The sequence below is a fragment of the Cheilinus undulatus genome, linkage group 22 (genome assembly GCF_018320785.1).
Source record: "Cheilinus undulatus linkage group 22, ASM1832078v1, whole genome shotgun sequence".
NCBI classification, from domain to species: Eukaryota; Metazoa; Chordata; class Actinopteri; order Labriformes; family Labridae; genus Cheilinus; species Cheilinus undulatus.
In genome coordinates, this window is record NC_054886.1 from 23,322,872 (window position 1) to 23,341,002 (window position 18,131).

The 18,131-nt window shown below is 40.3% G+C and overlaps 1 protein-coding gene across 1 annotated transcript in view; it reads right to left on the minus strand.

The window, feature by feature from the left end:
- Positions 1-16,200, minus strand: part of arhgef40 (Rho guanine nucleotide exchange factor (GEF) 40) — a 68,476-nt gene extending 52,276 nt beyond the window's left edge. The window contains exons 1-2 of the mRNA XM_041779144.1: positions 15,949-16,200; positions 1,453-1,542 (exon numbers count right to left, since the gene is read on the minus strand). Coding sequence (XP_041635078.1) covers positions 1,453-1,542; positions 15,949-15,951 — 93 coding nt within the window. The 5' untranslated portion in view covers positions 15,952-16,200. The remainder of the gene's footprint in view (positions 1-1,452; positions 1,543-15,948) is intronic.
- Between the last annotated feature and the right edge of the window lie 1,931 nt (positions 16,201-18,131).

Below are 18,131 nucleotides of genomic sequence, written 5' to 3' on the forward strand. Positions count from 1 at the left end.
ATCTGGATTGATGTATATCCATATCTAGGACAGGCATGTGGATGTTACAGTGCTATTGGTGCTAGCAATGCTAACATTAGCGATAACCGGCAGACAAAATTTTCCCATACTAAATAAGTTGTTGTCAATTTCAAGTGTTTTTCAACCTCTGGACTACTAGTACTGAATTTAAAATTCCATGTAATTAACAAGGAGAAAGTCAACTTGGGACAACCTTCGTAAATTAAGGCACCATGGTGGAGTATCATCCCATAAGTACAGTTCAAGGACAGCAGGCTTTCCAAATCAAAAGAAAAGCTTTGTTACAGTGTCATTTGTCCAAAGCAATGTACATCTGGGACAGGTGTTCCCAGTGTTCATTTTGTCAGCTGTTTTTCATCTTAGTCTCAGTCTTAGTCTTTGGATTACATGCATTTTAGTCACAGCTTAGTCATTTCTACCGCCAAAAAATCAAAAACATTTTAGTGTAGTTTTAGTCCATGCACCCTGCAAAACCCGGGGTCCCTGCTTTCTATAGCTGAAAGGCAGAATAGCTACAGATGCATTGTATTTTGACAGATTTACCCATTATCATGGATTTTGAATATCTGACGAAAACTAAACTTTCTTTTACTCAGTTTTAGTCATCGAAGATCTGTTTTTGTCTAGTCTTTGTCTAGTCTTTCTCATGGAAAAAAGGCTGTCAGCGAACATTTTTAGTCATAGTTTGAGTTGACAAAAAGAACACTGGGTGCTCCTGGCGTTAAGAACCTTACGCAAGGTCCCACACTGGATACTCATTGTGCCCTGACTGGTATTTGGACCCCTAATCTACAGTGTCAAAGTCAGTGATGTAAACCACTGCCCTATCTAGCCACCAAACAGAATTAACTCTTTTTGAATGGAGAGGTTTTGGAATAAGGGAAGCAATGTGCTGAGGGACAGTGGAGATGTTGCCAAAGAGAACTTTGTTTTGGTGCTTAACTGGGACATCAACGCTGAGGGTTGCATTGTAGTTTAAATGGATTCCGAGCAAAAGTGCTTTTATTTACTGGCTTTTAGGCAAACAAAGCTGAGACTGTAAGAGAAAATGCAACTTTAACCTATAAATATTCTCTACAATGTATTTTTAAGAGATTGGGTGTTGCTTCCTAGCTAACTGATCTTTCTAAAAATAACAATTTAGACATGAAAGGAGAAGTAATGTTGAAATTTTAGAAAAACAAGTCATAAAAAACTCCTTGCTAGAGGAAGAGGGTTTGGTTATAATAGACCAGCTGGCTGTTTTTGTTTGTGTTGGCTCCTAGCTGCAGTTTATATCTGGGGAAATCCACATTATCTGCTCATAGCATCTCCTTTCCCACAACAACACCGCCTTATCATTTAATTGAATCTGCATTAGTTACATCCACTGTTTGGACCTGAGAAGATGGAAAAGGTTGCAAAAGGTGCGTGAGTGCTTGTGGGATCTACCTGGGAGAGGAGGGGCGGTGCCGTGCTCTCAAAAGGGGGATAAAGTGACGAGAGCGCCCCCTGCACGCAATCCTCCATTGCCTCCGAACCCTAAGAGAGAGAGAAAGGGTTAATCCTTGACCGGACACTGAATCAACTCCAATGTCTGTGTTTGTGTTGAACAGCCGGGTTGACTCGGATTTTGCTGACACACACACACACACACACACTCACCGACAAATATACACACTTATTCTACTCTCCACTTCCTGTTGTATGGCCTGGGGAGTGTCAAACATTTCCTCCAAGGGCCAGTAAATGTAACAGCCCTCAGAACAAAAGAGTGAAACCACGTCAACATGTTAACTCCCCTCGTACCCACACATACACCCCATTCATGCACACACATCATAAGAGTGGGCCGGCCTGTGAGGCGGAGGGTGACAGAACAGTGCATACACTGTTTATTTTGCAACATAGACTGTTGGCATGGCAACCAGCAACTTTTTTTCCCCCTTTCCAACTTTTCTCTTTTTCTCACATTTCCTCCCGAACTTCTCAGCAGCTTAGCTCCCTTTTCCCCCAAAACACACCCCTCTTTTGCTCTTTTTTACCCCTCTTTTCTTTGTTTTACCTTCATCTGTCTCTGTGAATGTCATCTGACAACAATTACATCAGGATTCACTTTAACAGACACCGTATTGTGCTTCACAATCAAGAGGATGGGATAGAAAAACATGTTGTATGGAAAAAGAACAGAGTAGCTAAAGCAAGGCAGGAGCCAGGAGGGAATGAGTTGTCAGTGGGGTTATGGAAGAAGAAGACCTAGGTTCAACTGTGTTTGGGAATTATTTTTTGGCTTTGTTTTTGTGTATGGAGGGGGTTTTTGGTTAGCCACAGAGGAGGACAGAATGACTGTTACCACCACAAACATCTTGAGACCAACTTTACTTTTTTTTTTTTTCCTTTTACAACTTATGCAACTTTTCTGGGCCCAAATAAATTCAACAAATCTGGTATTCAAACTGAGGTTGAAACTAATGTTAAATCTCTTTTGAAAAAAATGTTTTTTTGACCAAAGTCTGGAAGAAGAGACAGGAAGGAAAATGTAAATTTAGCCACAGAAAAGGTCAGGAAGTTACCAAATATACCACTGGGGTATAAAGCTGTTTTGATAACAATATGGTATTAAAAATAACTCAGTTACAGCCAAAAATGCAGTCTTAAGTGTGGCTACATTAGAATTTAACCAGTTTGCTACCAATATCAGCAAGTCAGCCTCTTTACAAAACCTCAGACTTGTTTTGATCCCCAGTAGGAAAAAGGCATGATTTTCAGATATCTGAATAGTCACTCTGGTTTTATATCAGGCAGAAGATCCCCAGTAAAACTATACCCACCATCAAAATCAGGTATTTATAATCTTCATGACTTACACAGTGCAAAGCACTATCCAAACTGAATAAAGACGCCACGTTGCATTGATAAACTGTGGCAAATTTGAGTTGTTTTATTGCAACCATAAGAGCAAAGAGGCAGATGTAGACCTTGAATACACCCTGGGTTGAAAGTCTGCACTTTCTCCTTTATTGTGGACCATCCTCTACCACGGTAAGGAATCTGCTAGCTTAGTGGATAACTTCACTCATGGTGCAGAAGAGTTAAACCTTAAATAACAATAATTCATTAGAAACAAGAGCTAAAAATATAAAACACATCTGAACACTCTGCCTCAGGGTATGAAGGGAAAACTCTGCACCCTAGATTTGAAACAGCAGTAGGCGGAGCTTAGATCCATTGACACTGCCAACTAGCTCCAACAGCAAATGCCAATTAAATCTGAATGGAGTTAAAATTAATCTTCGAGGGTTAAAATCAACACCAGTATGCTTAACACTGAGAATTCAACACCCCCCTTTGCTGTGTAGAGTCCCCAGGAAAGATCCCCTTCAGGACCAAGCCAGAGACTCTAAGAAGGCCACATACTCCAAACTGCTGTTTGGTGCATCAGCACAAATAACAATCAGAGCCTAACTCCCAGCCACTTTCAGTCTCAGGGAGGCAAACTTCTTTCATTGCTGAGAACTTTAACAAAGCGCAGCCTAACCAGGGGGCTATTAAGCATCCCCACAGACGCCCAGCACCTCTCACCCTGGGCAGCTCCAAAAAGGAGCGAGTCCAGCCCCTCTCCAGGAGTTTGGTTTCAGAACCAGAGCTGTACATGGATGTGAGCCCAACTATATCTAGTCAGTAGCATTCCAGCTCCTGCAGCAACTCTGGCTCCTTCCCCACTGGGGGTCAGCACGCCAAGGCTGCTGCCTTTGCCTGTTGCCAGATGCATACTGCACCTGCCTGTCCCTGCAGGTGGTGAGTCCAAAGAGTCCACTGTGGTGAAGAGTGAGCTGAGCCAGAGACAAAGCTTTTAAAATACCCCACCTATGGTCGTGAACTGTGTGTCCCCAGGGAAGACCCAGAATGCACAGGAGGGATTATATATCCTGTCTGGTCTGGGGGCACCTAGAGACACCCCAGAAGGTGTTGGAAAGTGGTGCTGAGGGGAGGGATGTGGGTGACTTGCTCAACCTACTGCCGCCGTGACCCGGCCCAGGATGGACAGACAGGTGGATGGATGAATAATCATTAATTGAAATAAATCAGAAGAAGAAGAAGAGGAGAGATACCCAAGAAACTAAAGTGGCATCTATTTTGCTTGACATTGCTGAGTAAAACAGATTTCATTTTGAGTAGAAGAAAACAACAAGGATGTTTTTAAGAAATCCAGCATAAGAAAAATGCAAATCAGTGCATTTTTTTTCATCCACTACTGTTGTTGTATTAGGAGGTATCAGATTGAGCAGTGTAGGTGGCACTAATCAAGTTTTTGAGGTGTAGCTATAGGCTAGTGGTTAAGTCTAGGTAATTTTTTCTTTTAAATCACAATATTACCAAAGAAATAACCACTGAAAAGTAGCATCAGAGTTCAGAGGACAACTGTGCATGGAGAACAACTCCGCTGAGGTTGTTCAAGGTAACTAAAAGGAGATGTTTGTTTCTGTTTCCTCTCTGTCTTCTTGGCTGCAGAGCTGATTTTTCAACTGTGACTTCAGCTCACATGGCACCAACAAGAGCAGAGTGGCACTGCTGGGCTCAAACTCATGCAGCTTTATTTTTTCCATAGCTACAGAGACGTTTGGATGGAGGCTGTAAGGCAATCACCAAGAGAGGGATATTTTTGAGGAAACCAGATAGGCAAAGTTCAGTATTACATGAAATGCTGGTAAAAGACGCAAATCCTTCACATTAGTTTTAAGAAGAATTAGCTGAGGCTGGCATGTAGAATGAATTTCCATGTAATTAACCTTTTCAGAGGCAAAATTTTGTTTGAATAAAGGCAAGAAAATGCCAACAGTGCAGTTCATTGTGATACTCCAACTTATGAGAAAGTTTTAGTCCCTGATCAAGCATTTACATTCAACTCATTCAGAGCATTTTTAAAGAAGCATAATTTCACATTTTTAGCAAAAATGTTGCCACCAAGGGCAGAAAAAAAGGTATAAAACATCCATACAGCATAAAAAACACCAATTTTAAATAGTGGAATAGTAAGATAAAGTAAAATGTGTAAATATTATAGTAAGTTTGCAGTAGGAGGTGTCTGTGTGTGCATACCACAGTAAACAACAGTCTGTGGAGAGCATGTTGTAATAGCTATAGTGGTTGTAAAACAGCCTCCTGGCTCACTGACAGAACATATTGAGTCTAGTAAAAGCACAGCGGGGGGTTCAGGGGATTGCAAGGCAAGCCAGCAGGAACTTCCTCTTAGACTGAAGCCACTTTAAAGCATCCTGCAAGACTTGATTTAATTCAACACAACAGCAAATTAAAGCAAAATCCAAACATAGCGGACATGATGGACGTCCTTTAAATGTCCTCCTCTGTGAGATTAACTGACTGTAAATACCTGACTGTATTAGAAGCTTCAGGACTTTTAAGCAAAGGCACAAGTCTGAGACTGGAAAACTGTTACTGAGCAAAACAGGCCTCAAGGACTCAAATATGTGTCTTGTGATGGTGAACACATCCCACTAAAAATAAAAGTTATTTAAAAAATAAGTTTTTATCCAAACAGGCCACTCTGGTTGGGCTAGCTGTTTAAAGACTTCAGCATAGTTAGTTCAAACAATGTGACATTTATTATTATGCAAACTGGGATTAGAAGATATCTGCATTTAAAGAAATAGCTAGTGTTATAATATGACATACTAATATTCACTGACTTATAATATGTTGATTGGATACATTTACATCCTTTAAATAGTCAGCAGCTAGCTCAATTGGTAACAAACATACTGTGACTGTTAGCTTATTAGCAATGTTAATTTTATTCCCCCCCCCCAAATAAACCACCTGTTAATTATTGAATTAAGGTGTTTTAATTAGACCTGTTGCAACAGGTGTATAAAAATCAACCATGTAGCCATGCCGTCTCTAATCAAACATTTGTGATACTAAATGAGCCGTTCTGAAGAACTCAGTGACTCCAAGCGTGGCACTGTGATGGATGCCACCTTTGCAACAAAACAGTTCATAAAATGTCATCATTGCTGCATATTCCACAGTCAACTGTAAGCAATTTCATTAGAAAGTGGAAGCGTTTAGAAACAGCATCTCAGCCGTGAAGTGGAAGACAACGTTAAACCACAGAGCGGGATCAAAGACTTCCAACACTGCTGATTCTACAGCTTAAGAGTTCTTTCACTGGCCTTCATGTAAGCACAAAAACTGTGCAGCAGAAGCTTCATGAATGAGTGCTCATAGCTGAGCAACTGCATACAAGCCTCACACCATCAAGTCCAATGTCAAAGCATCGGACGTAGTGGTGACGAATCACACTTCTCTGTTTGGCAGTCAGAAGGGTGAGTCTGGGTTTGGCAGATGCTGGGAGAGTGTGAAGTTTGGTGGAGGAGGGATAATGGTATAGGGCTGTTTTTCAGGGTTTGGGCTAGGCCCCTTATCTCCAGTGAAGGCCAGTGTTAACACTTCAGTGTACCAAGACATTGTGGACAATGCTATGCTTCCAACTCTGCGGCAACAGTTTGAGGGAGGCCCTTTACTCTTCCCATGTAGCTTTGCCACAGTGAACCAAGCAAGGACTATAAAGACATGGTTGAGTTTAGAGTGAGAGACTGGCTCACACAGTGAGCCCAACCTCATTGAGCATCCTTGGGATGAATTGGAATGAAGATTGCGAGCCAGGTCTTCTGGTCTACCTGACTTCATAAATGCTCTACAGAATGAATGGGCACAAATTCCCCCAGAAACACTCCAGAACCTTGAAGAAAGCCTTCCAAGCTAAAGGGGAGCAAACTCCGTATTAAAGTCGACCTTGTCAGCCAAGGTCAAGCTTGACGGCGTCTCTTTTGTCCAGGCTTTTTCACCCCTGGTGATACACCCACTGTTGGCGGTCTAAAGGCCCATGGGACACCAATAGCACACCCAGGGGCTCATGAAAACTGTACTACACACCTGGATGGTACCATGCTGTGTTTCTTATCATACCCACCCCTTACTCTGCCCTAAAGGTGTGGACTTTATTCAACAGATTATTTCCCCATGACCCTGGTCATACACAAAGACATCCAGAGCATGACCTGGGTTGTTTCTACTTCCTGCCCAATGGTGCCCTCATGTCACTTCTACGCCTTACTTCAGCCTCAAACTTTGGCCCAAACATGCCCAAATGTTCTCCACAGTACTGCACTGATCACATAATTTTGATTTGAGCAGATTATTAAGACTGGCAGACAGACAGACAGAAGTCTTAGGGACCATTTGTTGTACTTCTAAGATTATTTTGTGATTTTTTTTCCATTTTTTTCCATATCAAGAGTGGCATATTGCTTATTTTTGACAAGTAAGCTAGCCTACAACAACATTTAGTTTGGATGATGAACAATTGTATGCCAGGAGGAGGTTTCCTGTCATTTTTCCCTCAGTACTGTCTCTTTGTTTCACGTCTGTCGCACAACTTTCAACAGGATATCTCCCTGCTACATTAAGAGGAACTACTGCTTATTTTCTAGTAAAACACGGTCATATTTCAGGAACAGAGCTATGCTATCATGTGTTTTGTCTCGGTAAAGGGTCAAGTATTTACCCATGCACAGTCATGTCTAACATATAGCTTACAGTGCGTCTAATTACATCAGTCAGCGTTGTTTGATCACAGAGCCATACGTGCACACGAGACAAAGCAGCCTTTATAAAATTTGTAAATTAGATTTCCTTTTCAGACTCCAAGAGAGACAGAGGCCCTCATTTTAAACCTGGTGCCTCCTTTTAAAGAGGGTGATTAAGTTACTCCTTAATAAAATATTGCAAATTCACTCAGGTGTCTCACCTAACATAACACACTCTGACTTTTGGCAAATCTCCCCGTTTTTAACATGTAATGTCCAGAATGAAGGAGTTGTGTAAACACTACAGATTTCCCAGCACTAACACATCCTTGAATTTGCTTTCAGAAATAGCTGTGCACACTATCACCAGGTTAAAGCAAACAAGACAAATGATGGAAAACAGAGCTCAATTAGGCGCTTGACAGAGAAAACATGGCAGTTCATTTTTGGCTCACTAAGACAGGCTTTTACCAGAAGCGTAAGACTTAAATGATATATGCAATAAACAAACAGACTGGCTTTTATAATGTGTGAAACTTCACGGCAACTCCTGAAAGTTGTTCAGTTCTTTTTACTCCAGTTATTCTTGTTTTTCATTGAAGATGTGCACAGTGTTTAATATGGATTAATAAATGCTGTGTGTCTGCTGGCTCTGCTGCAAGTTACATCTTCTCCCCTGGCACTGATTTCACCCCCAACAGTCTCCCTGATATCCTGCCCACATCACTACCTGATTGGCTAGAGGCCATTGGAGCAGCCATATTCACCTTTGGTAATTAGGAATTCAGTAGTCCAGTTTTTTGAATGGCAGGTTAACATCTTATTCTATGTTGTAAATTTAACAGTAAAATTACTGACACATATGGTTCATGTTTACTGTAAATGCACATTATCAGCTTACATCAGTTTACCTCTAATACTTAGAGAGGATGTAGGACAAAATAGTACCTTCTTGATTTACCACATAGACTGCATAAAACATGGACATGTTCTTTTAAGGCAGAGTTATAAAGCTATATGGCATCGCCATATTACAAAAGCCTTAAGCCACAGGTGTCAAACTCAAGGCCCAGGGGCCAAATCTGTCCCGTGGAACAGTTAAATCCAGCCTGCAAGATGATCTCATATTTCTGTTATAACTGGCCCATCAGTATGAGGTCTGCAGATTTCTTAAAGTATAAAATATGAAATTATCCATGATGATTTAAGATATCCTTGTTAAGTCACAAAATCTGAAAAAGTAGTAAAATTTTTTTAGGTAAGAAGTAGGGAATGTGGGAAAAGATTAAGCATCATAGGACTCAAACTTAGGATTGTGACTTTTAATTTCATACTTTGAGCATTTCAACTCAAATTTTTGAATTCTCATACAATATTTTGAGCTTTAAGATTCATAGCTCTAATTTTTAAGGGATATTTTGACCTTTTAAACCAATTATTTTGTATTTTATCTTATATTTTCAACTCTAAATTTTGACTTAATCCTATAGTTTGACCTTTTAGACTGACAGTTTAAATTTCTAAATCATATTGTGACTTTTCATGTCATGATTACAAATTTTATTTCATATTTTGACCTTTTAAACTCATGTTTTTGACTTTCTTTCTAATATATTAGCCATTAAAAATAAACATTATTTTCAAATTTCTATTTCATTTTTTGACCTTTTTGAACTAATAAATTTACTTTTCTCAGATTGTGAGTTATTCTAACTTTAACTATTCTTTTTAACTTATTAAATGTCAAAATCACTATCAGCAGTGCTAAGTTGTTTTTTTTTTTTTTTTTTTCATATTTTATTACCGGTGAAATGAGGTTGACAGTATGTGGTTAAAAAAGTGACCCTGTTAGGCCCTCAGGTTAGTCCTGAATCCAGGATCCAGCCCCTGCTGTGATTGAGTTTGACGCCCTTGCCTTCAGCCTACGGCCAAGCAGCTATGATGTGCAGTTGTGCACACCTATCTTAGCCTTATTACAACCAAAAATCGAGCATATAGTGTTAGTTCAAGCAGGCCACAAAGGCGAGCACTACCATAAAATTGAGGTCAGCTGATCACATGCAAGCCCTCATCAGCTGATGGCCAGCTGATGTGCATTAAGCGTGCAATTGGTGAATCAAACTCATGCTGCCATATCTAAACTGCATTAGCCTAGCCATGCATTGCTGCTCCCTCTGCAAGTTTGCTTTTTGCAACCTTCCTCCACCCCAGCTCCTCTTTTATGCTACATCTGACTTAATCAATGTTATTCTGGTACAGGAATCATCAAGCAGGAATGTGTCCTGTACCTGCTTGATGCTCTCCACGAAGGCTTGTGGAAGGGCAGGGGGATCCCAGAACAGCCCCACGCCAAATACAAATAACAGAAATCAGAGCAAATGAATAACTGCTAATGAAGAGAACAGAAAATTAATCCTTATTCAATGTGTACGCATAAATAAATGTGTGGTCAGCCATCGACATGTCTATTTCTGCTGTAAAAATCGACTTTTCTTTTAATTGTCAATGACACTTAAGGGACTTTACGAGTTAGCCTCAAGTGGGCACCTATGCACTTCATTCATTAGCTTCATTTTTCTCTTTTTATCAGGTAAAATGTCCATAAGTGTGATTAGGTTTGGTTTAAAATGATTAAGATCCACTACAAGTCAACCATGTGGTGCCGTCTTTAATGTGCTGACATTTCTAGCTGTGAATAATTACAACAATAGCAGTTAGGTCCGTCACAAGTACCAGTACTTTTAACTTCAATATGATACTTACTAACCCTACTGACAACGATTGTACAATTTTGAAATATGTTGTATGAGAAGAATAAGGGTATTGAAAATTTTGACAACCTTAACGGCAGTGAGTGCATGTGTCTTGTCTCCAAAACAACCAGCTTAAATCTGTGGTTGCCACCGTTATTCATTTAACCTCCATTATTTACAGCATGTGGTCATGAAGCCTCCAGAAAATGTGTTCATCCACCACATGGAGTTTCTGTGAGGACAGTCAGTACAGTATGCATCCTCCTGTTTGTGTCAAATTGGAAGGCACAGCTCTGAATCGGGGTATGTCACCATTCTTGCGTCAGATTTCCTGTCTTTCTCTCCTGTATGCAGACTGAAACGGAAGGCGCTGCTGTTGTCTTCCAAACAGATGCTTGGCATGGAGGGGAAAACGACAAGAGAAAGAAAAATAAGATGGAGAAAATGCTGCAAAAGTGGAGAAAAACAAAGTGGAAACTGAAGTGTTTTTGGAGGATATAAAGCACTTGAACTTACTGAAGTGTGAGAGAATTTATGATTTAATAGCTGACATGGAAACACTGAGAGATCCAGACAGCCCAACAGAGACCAAAAGTTCGAACCAAAAAAAAAAAAAAAGAGGAAAAAGAAAAGAGGAGGAGGCTGACCAGTGGGAAAGATCGATGGGAAACAAGCGCGGCAGCAACCATGATAGAAACCAGATGTAGACCACTACAGTACACGAAGGACTGAGGGAGGAAGACAGCTAGAGGAGAAAGCCTGGGGAAGGTGGGGGTGACAGAAGATGACATGATTAAGGGAAAATATGAAAAGGATGCAGACAGGGTGAGAGGGAACAGAGAGGATGACAGAGAGGGGGGTGAAGACAGACAAAGAAAAGGGAGGATGGAGAGGAAGAAAGAGGAGAAGTATGAGACGGATTTCCTCCCCTAAATCTTCACGTATAATCTAACCTGAGCTACAGTAGGTCAGACATCTCAGTGGGAGTTTGTAGGGATTGTTTTAGACGACTTAAGTGCAACAGTCTGACACCAGATAGAAGGAAAAGACAAACAAGAGTTCAGATTACACTTCCCTATCAATTATGTCATCAGTATGCTGAATAAGAGTAGCATTTTGTAGCATTTAGAGCTATCATTGGTCTTCTTAGCGCTCAACATTTCCTGAGGCTGTGTCTGAAACCGCATACTTTCACATTATTCATATCAAATGTGGTGTCACACTGAGGATGGCGTGGTTCATGGTATGTGGCTTTGTGTATGAGGAATCCCAGTTTTTCAGTGAGGGACAGGAGCACAATGGTTGTAAACTACCCCAAAATGCATTGCTGCTCTCAGTATTAGCAGAGCTCACAGCCAACAAGCAGCGTAAGTGTAAGAGTTACCATAGCGGCATGCCTTTGTTGTGGAATAGCTGCTTCAATGGCCACACTAGCTTGTTGCTAACTAAAACTCAGACATAAATATGTCAAGAATTAAGTCACATAACACATGACAGGCTTTTTGGTATAGTTTAACAGCATACCAATCGTTAGCTTAGTGTGCAGTAGTTTTAAAGCATGTAATAGTAGAAGTAGACGCAGTATATAGTATGCAGTTTCAGACACAGCCTGAGATAGCCTAGCTTAGACTTAGCCTAGTCAACTTAGTTATGCTAACCAGAATGTCTGCTTGCTAGCTTAGCTCTCCAAATGTGTCAATACAGCATCATATAGCCTAGCTACAACTTTATCCACAATCCAAGTAGTTAGAGCTTTTTCCTTGATTGTTTAGATCAGTGATACTCAACGTGTGGCTCTGGAGCCACATGTGGCTCTTTTTTTGATGATTTGTGGCTCTTTAATGTCTTAATCTTAAATATAATTCCCTCAGAAAAACCTTGAAAAAGGGAAATGTTTTTTGCCCCTTTCTCCCATTTTTTTTGCCACTTTTCACTTATTTAAGCAACCTTTTGTCATTAAATAACAATTTTTTCCTACTTTTTGCACTTTTTTCCCATTTTTGCCACTTTTCACCCATTTAAGCAACCTTTGCCATTAAATACCACTTGTTTCCTGTTTTCCCCATTTTTGCCTCTTGTTATTGCCATTTTTTTGCACTTTTTTGCCACATTTTGCCCATTTTAGCTGCCTTTTGCCATAATATACTACTAGTTTCTTATTTTTTGCCACTTCTTTTAGCCACTAAATACTACTTGTTTCCTTTGTTTTGCTCACTTTTGCCACTCTTGACTGTTTTTTGCCTATTTTAGTCACTTTTCATTCATTTTTGGCCTTGTTTTTGCCACTTTTGGACCATTTTGCCACCTGTAACTCATTATTTTGTAACTTCTCACCCATTTTGCTACTTTCTGACTCTTTCTCACTTTTTCTCCTCATTTTTGCCCCTTTTCATCAATTTTTAGCTGCTTTTTGACCATCTGGAACTTATTTTTATTGCTACTCCAAGCTGTTTTTGCCACTTTTCACCACTTAGATTGTGGCTCTTGCAAAGGCACTTTTCAACAATTTGGTTCTTTGGTTGAGCAGGGTTGAGTAACACTGGTTTAGATACATTTGGACACAATAGTTCTGAAACTGCACTTAATGAATATTGGTGCACAGAAGAAGACATATGGTAGCAATGATGCTAACAGTTTAGCTAAACTACAAAGCACAGTCAAGTGCACATGTTTTAGGCATGTCACACGTCATAAGCATGCCATTCAACATGTGAATCCTCCTTCCCGCCTAATGGTGCCCTCAGGTAACCTGGCACGCCAGATGGATGTGTTTCACACTCATAGACAGCGATTGGGAAAGGGCAGAGCCTTTGAAAAAAAACTCGAAGGTTGATTGGATGAATGTCCTGTCTGTCACATCTTACGGGCCAGTCAGGGCAACAAAACACGTGATGCTTTGCTACTGAGCTGCGCCCCTACCGAAGGAGTAAACTCCATACAGAACTGCATAACATGAACCATGGCGACTGCATGAAGAAATGTCATCAAGATCTGATAAAACTGGCGCTTTAGCAGCATCCACGCTAATGTCTTCCACCATAATTACACCGGCCTCTTGTTGCAGCTTGTTTAAATCACGGCTCTGCTGCGCCTGAAAGTACTGCCCCTCGTCGCTGATTGGTCCTGTCACTTTCTAACCAGGCCCAAACGGTTAAGATGGGAGCTTTACAAGATGGATTCGCCAGTGAGAAACACAGAAACAGGCGTATCCACCTGCTTTTCAAGGTTCAGGCAGATTTATTGCCAAAGTGATGCCTTACTTTAGCCTCAATTTTAAGTACGTAAAGTTCCGCACATTACTGTACTTTATACAGAAAATGCTGCCTTCTACAAAACACTCTGTACACTATCTACAATATCATTGTCTCTGTTAATAGTATAGACATTTTAATAACAAGAAATGCAGATTAATGTTCTGTGTATAGTTTAGAAGATTGTAAAGCAATCACAAGCAGTCATTTTAGACAATTGCAATGGATTGTGGGATATGTAGTTTCTTCACCCTTGCAAAAAATATACTTAGTATTGTACCTTTGTCTTTATTCCTGTTTTTGAATGCTGTTTTTGCAACAGATAAAATGTTTTACAGTATTTAGGTAGCTAGTTGGTTTGGTTGCCAGTTGAAAAATGCAGGTTTAAGGATTTTGTGAAATGCTCTACATCTAGACTGGTGTGATGCCTTTGGTAGCCGTGTTTTTTTCAAGGGTATGCTACCATAAGAGTGTGCAGCTGTACTAGTGTCGCCACATCCCTTGGAAAGACTGTTTAAAGCTGGTTTATGCAGGGTCAAAAACCTCCATTGACTAATGTATGACTGGATGTTTCATTTGGACAACAGTTGAGTGTGTTAAAGGTGGAAAAGGGGGGTGAAATGTCACCTTTAAGCTTGCATGATAGCGAAGTAACAGTCCTCTCTTATATGAATGTTCTCTCTTCTTAAAATGCTGGTCAGATTTTAAACAATGGATATGCACGAAAAAAGCAGTCTTGGCTGAAAGTCCTTCATCACTAACCGCTGCCTGCATAGTAAACCGCAAAAAGTTGGCCGTCGCTCCCAGATCGTTTATCGATGTCAGACGATAGCTGCTGGGTTTTGAGATTGGCATGCACTGCAAATGTGCACACAATGACAGGAAAACTTAGTTCTATATTCGTGTGACTGGCAGCATCTCTAAGCCCGTCTGAACTGTTTATGTTCTGTTATCTCCACCCGCCTTGGAGTCGAAGCAGGTTAAAACAAACACAGAGGAGCATTAGCTGTTACTTTCATCAGTTCCAGTCTGTTGCCTGGCTAGACTTGAGGACTGGTACATCGTATAAATGTCTCAAAACCAGAGCTCACCAGACGGGGGGAATGGGAATACCATCTGTTACATATCCTCGCCATAATCACGGCGTAATGTAGTGTGTACTGCTGTGCTTTGTGTGTGTTTGCTGATACATTTTAAGACTTCTGTGCACAAGTTTGCAACCTTGTTTGCCACCAAGTGAGTATGTATGCTTGCATTCATTCTTCACATGGTTCCTGTTGCTTATGCTGGAGCATTTGTAAGTGTGGAGCAGGAAAACTTCAATCTCCACAGCTGCTTTGATATGTATTTTTGCATGGACATCTGTTGCTGTTTTCCTCCCTAAACTTTCCCAACTGGTTACTGGGGGAGACAAAACTGCAGTGCACATGTTCTTCCTTCCATGAAGTCTGTGCCATCCCTTGTTCCCTTCTCTTTTTTCTCCTTCTCCCTTTTCTCCCAGGTCCAATGTGGAAAATGCGGCATCACCGAAACCGCCGCTGCTGCCGTCCAAGTCTCCTAAAATAAAAAAAAGTAACCCTACCCTCCTCTTTTATTCCGCTCTTTCCCACTCCTGCTCTTTGCCTCTCTCCCTGCCAAACTGCTCCACCCATACCCCAACACAGAAGCGAGATTATAATTTTTTCTTCAATATCTAACTGTCTTGGATTAATTTATCCTCTCACATGTGTGCATGTACATGCCCTGGCTGACTCTACTCTGTCTAGTCAGCCTCCGCATGTCACTGATCACACCATGAGTGGGTGGGGATGGTAAACAAAATCCCCAGAGATGCAACAGAGGGCTCTTTTTCTCTTGTGATTCCTCCTGCAAGTCAACCACATAACTCAGCAACGTCACACAACTTAAGTCATGTCAGTTTGATTTGCTGCCACTGGGATTTGACTATATTACAAGTGCTGACTTAACATCTTCCAAAATCAAGTGCATGTCTCTGTGAGAAGTTGGAAGTCAAATATATAAAAAGTGAGGCGGTTTGGTATCTTGTAAGCACATGTGGAAGGCTAAGTGCTAAGAACCAGACTTCGGTCTTAAAAACATCCTAAAAGTCATGTTGTCATGGGTCAGACCCAGAAACTCTATCATATTCTTAAAAACAGAAGTCAAAAATGTAATTAAAGCTGGAGACACATGTACTCTGGGTTCCTAAAGGACTTTTAAAACAGGTTATTTGACACATAAAGTTTGAAAATGTCTGCGCCTTAGCAATTAGCAACACTTTTAGCAGTTTACAGTCAATTTGAAGGTCCTGTAGCGTCAGAAAAAGGGACTTACCATGACTTCAGTCAGGAATTCCTACATAGTCCTCATCCTTTTTCCTGCATGTGCTTCCTCTCCGCATTCTCTGAAAAACTTTCCCCTCCTCTGTTTTTATGAAACAGCCGCCATTGCGTCCTTCTTTATGCTACTTTCGCGTTCAACCTGGTGTTTTTCAGTGACTCCGGCGCGTGAAGACCTCTCGTCTCCTCCGCTATACCCTGTGAATGTCCAAGCTACGTTTCTTCCTCCCCTCGTCGTCTAACCGGCTGCTCCCACCTCCCCTCCTCGGTCCTCCCCCCTCTCACCTAACAAGAGCACTACAGTCCCTCTCCTCACTCAAACTTTCCATTCCCCCCTCAGAGTAACTTAAATGAATAGACAATGAAAAGCCGTTACCCCACCCTCGCATAAAGCGAAAAAACTCTGATGTTTTATTGCTGGTCACTGATGTGATTGCTCGTTCTTTATTCTCAGTGGGAGATGATTAAGTCTATACGCGATTAAGCTCAATTTGATGAAAAGTGTTGGGGCAATTATTGGAAATACCCGAAGAATAACTGCTTAAATGCATCTGTTTTGGGTAAATATGCTTCATAATGAAGGAGAACCATTAACATTTAACACAACAGGAGACAAACACACCCACGGTGCATTTCAAATGGTTTAATTTTAGCGAAATTAATTTAACACCAACGGAACATCATGAAAGTAGATTGCATAACCAGTAGGTGTATTTTGATTGCAGGAACAAGGGATTTAAAGGTACTTCCGGTCATTAAGCGTTGCAATTTGTAAACGGACATAAAGTTTACGTTTTAAAAATAATTGTAATCAATGATACAGCACTGATTTCTGAAAACCTCGTCATTTCTCTTTAACCCCACTCAAACGCCAAAACACGTTAGATCTTCAGCATAGTTCCCATAATTTTATTCACATATTTAAAGCCATTTTTAAACAGCACCAGGACACCACGAAAGTGGATTGGATGGGCATTTTGACTGGCTAGCTGACGGGTTAAAGGGCACTTCCAACGATTTAGTATTGTACTTTTCTAACACTTATCGAAATGTATTAGACATTTTTTCAAAAGAATTGGAAAAAGGTTTACATCAGAGGCCAAAATATCTCCAGGAGGGGTCTGGCTGCAGACCATACATCTCTGATTACCATTCTCACAGACCAATAATCTGAGAAATAATGTATCTCAGAAAGATAGTGCCATAATTTGCCAGTACAGTGTCCTGTTTAAGATCTTATTTTAATTCAGCTTTTCTCGTGAACAAACAGGTCAATACATTCATGAAATAACCACAGTGCAAACATTAGACTAAGGAATATTTCATTAAAAGAAAAAGACAAAAGGGTCAGAGGTCTACTGGCTCTAAATTTTGCATAGACCTGTTTAAAAAGTAGTTATAATAATGGTGGCTAGCTTTAGCTACGTTAGCTCTAGCTAAAGCTATCACAGCTACACTAGCCACGTCATTAACATTACTCCGTGAACCAATGTAGCTAAGTTAGCTTTAGCAACATAAGCTTTGGCAAATATAGCTAAAGCTAATGTAGCTACACAGATGTTATCTTAGCTTTTGCTAAATTAGCTATGTTGCTAAATTAGCTACATAGCTGAATTACCTATAGCTAAGTTAGCTTCAGCGACGTGAGCTTTAGCAAACTGAGCATTAGCAAATGTAGCATTGTATTGTAATGAAAAATGTATAACATGCAAATAAATAAATTAAATAGAAAACAGATACGCAGTTTACGTAGCTGCTTTGTGAGCTTAGTTTAGCTTAAGCTAAATTATCTTATGCTTAATTAGCTATGTTGCTAAATTAGCTATATAGCTCCTTTACCTATAGCTAAGTTAGCTTTATCTCAAACAAGCTCCAAAACATCCCAGATCCTTAATTTCCCAGAATGCAGCTTAAAATGCCTCATTGTGAGAGAAAACTATTTAGAATGTCACAGAACAGGAAACAATCATGGCCACAAATAGTTTGATTTTAGCAGAATTAATTTTATAGCTCCAGAACATAATGAAAGTAGACTGCACATGTATTTTGTTTGCTGATCTGGTAGGTTAAAGGGCACTTTTGACACTTTAGCATTGCACTTTTTTGTAATATATTTGTTTGTTTGTCCATAATAGCCAATTATTCAAGACCTAAAATACATCTGATCCTAAATATTGT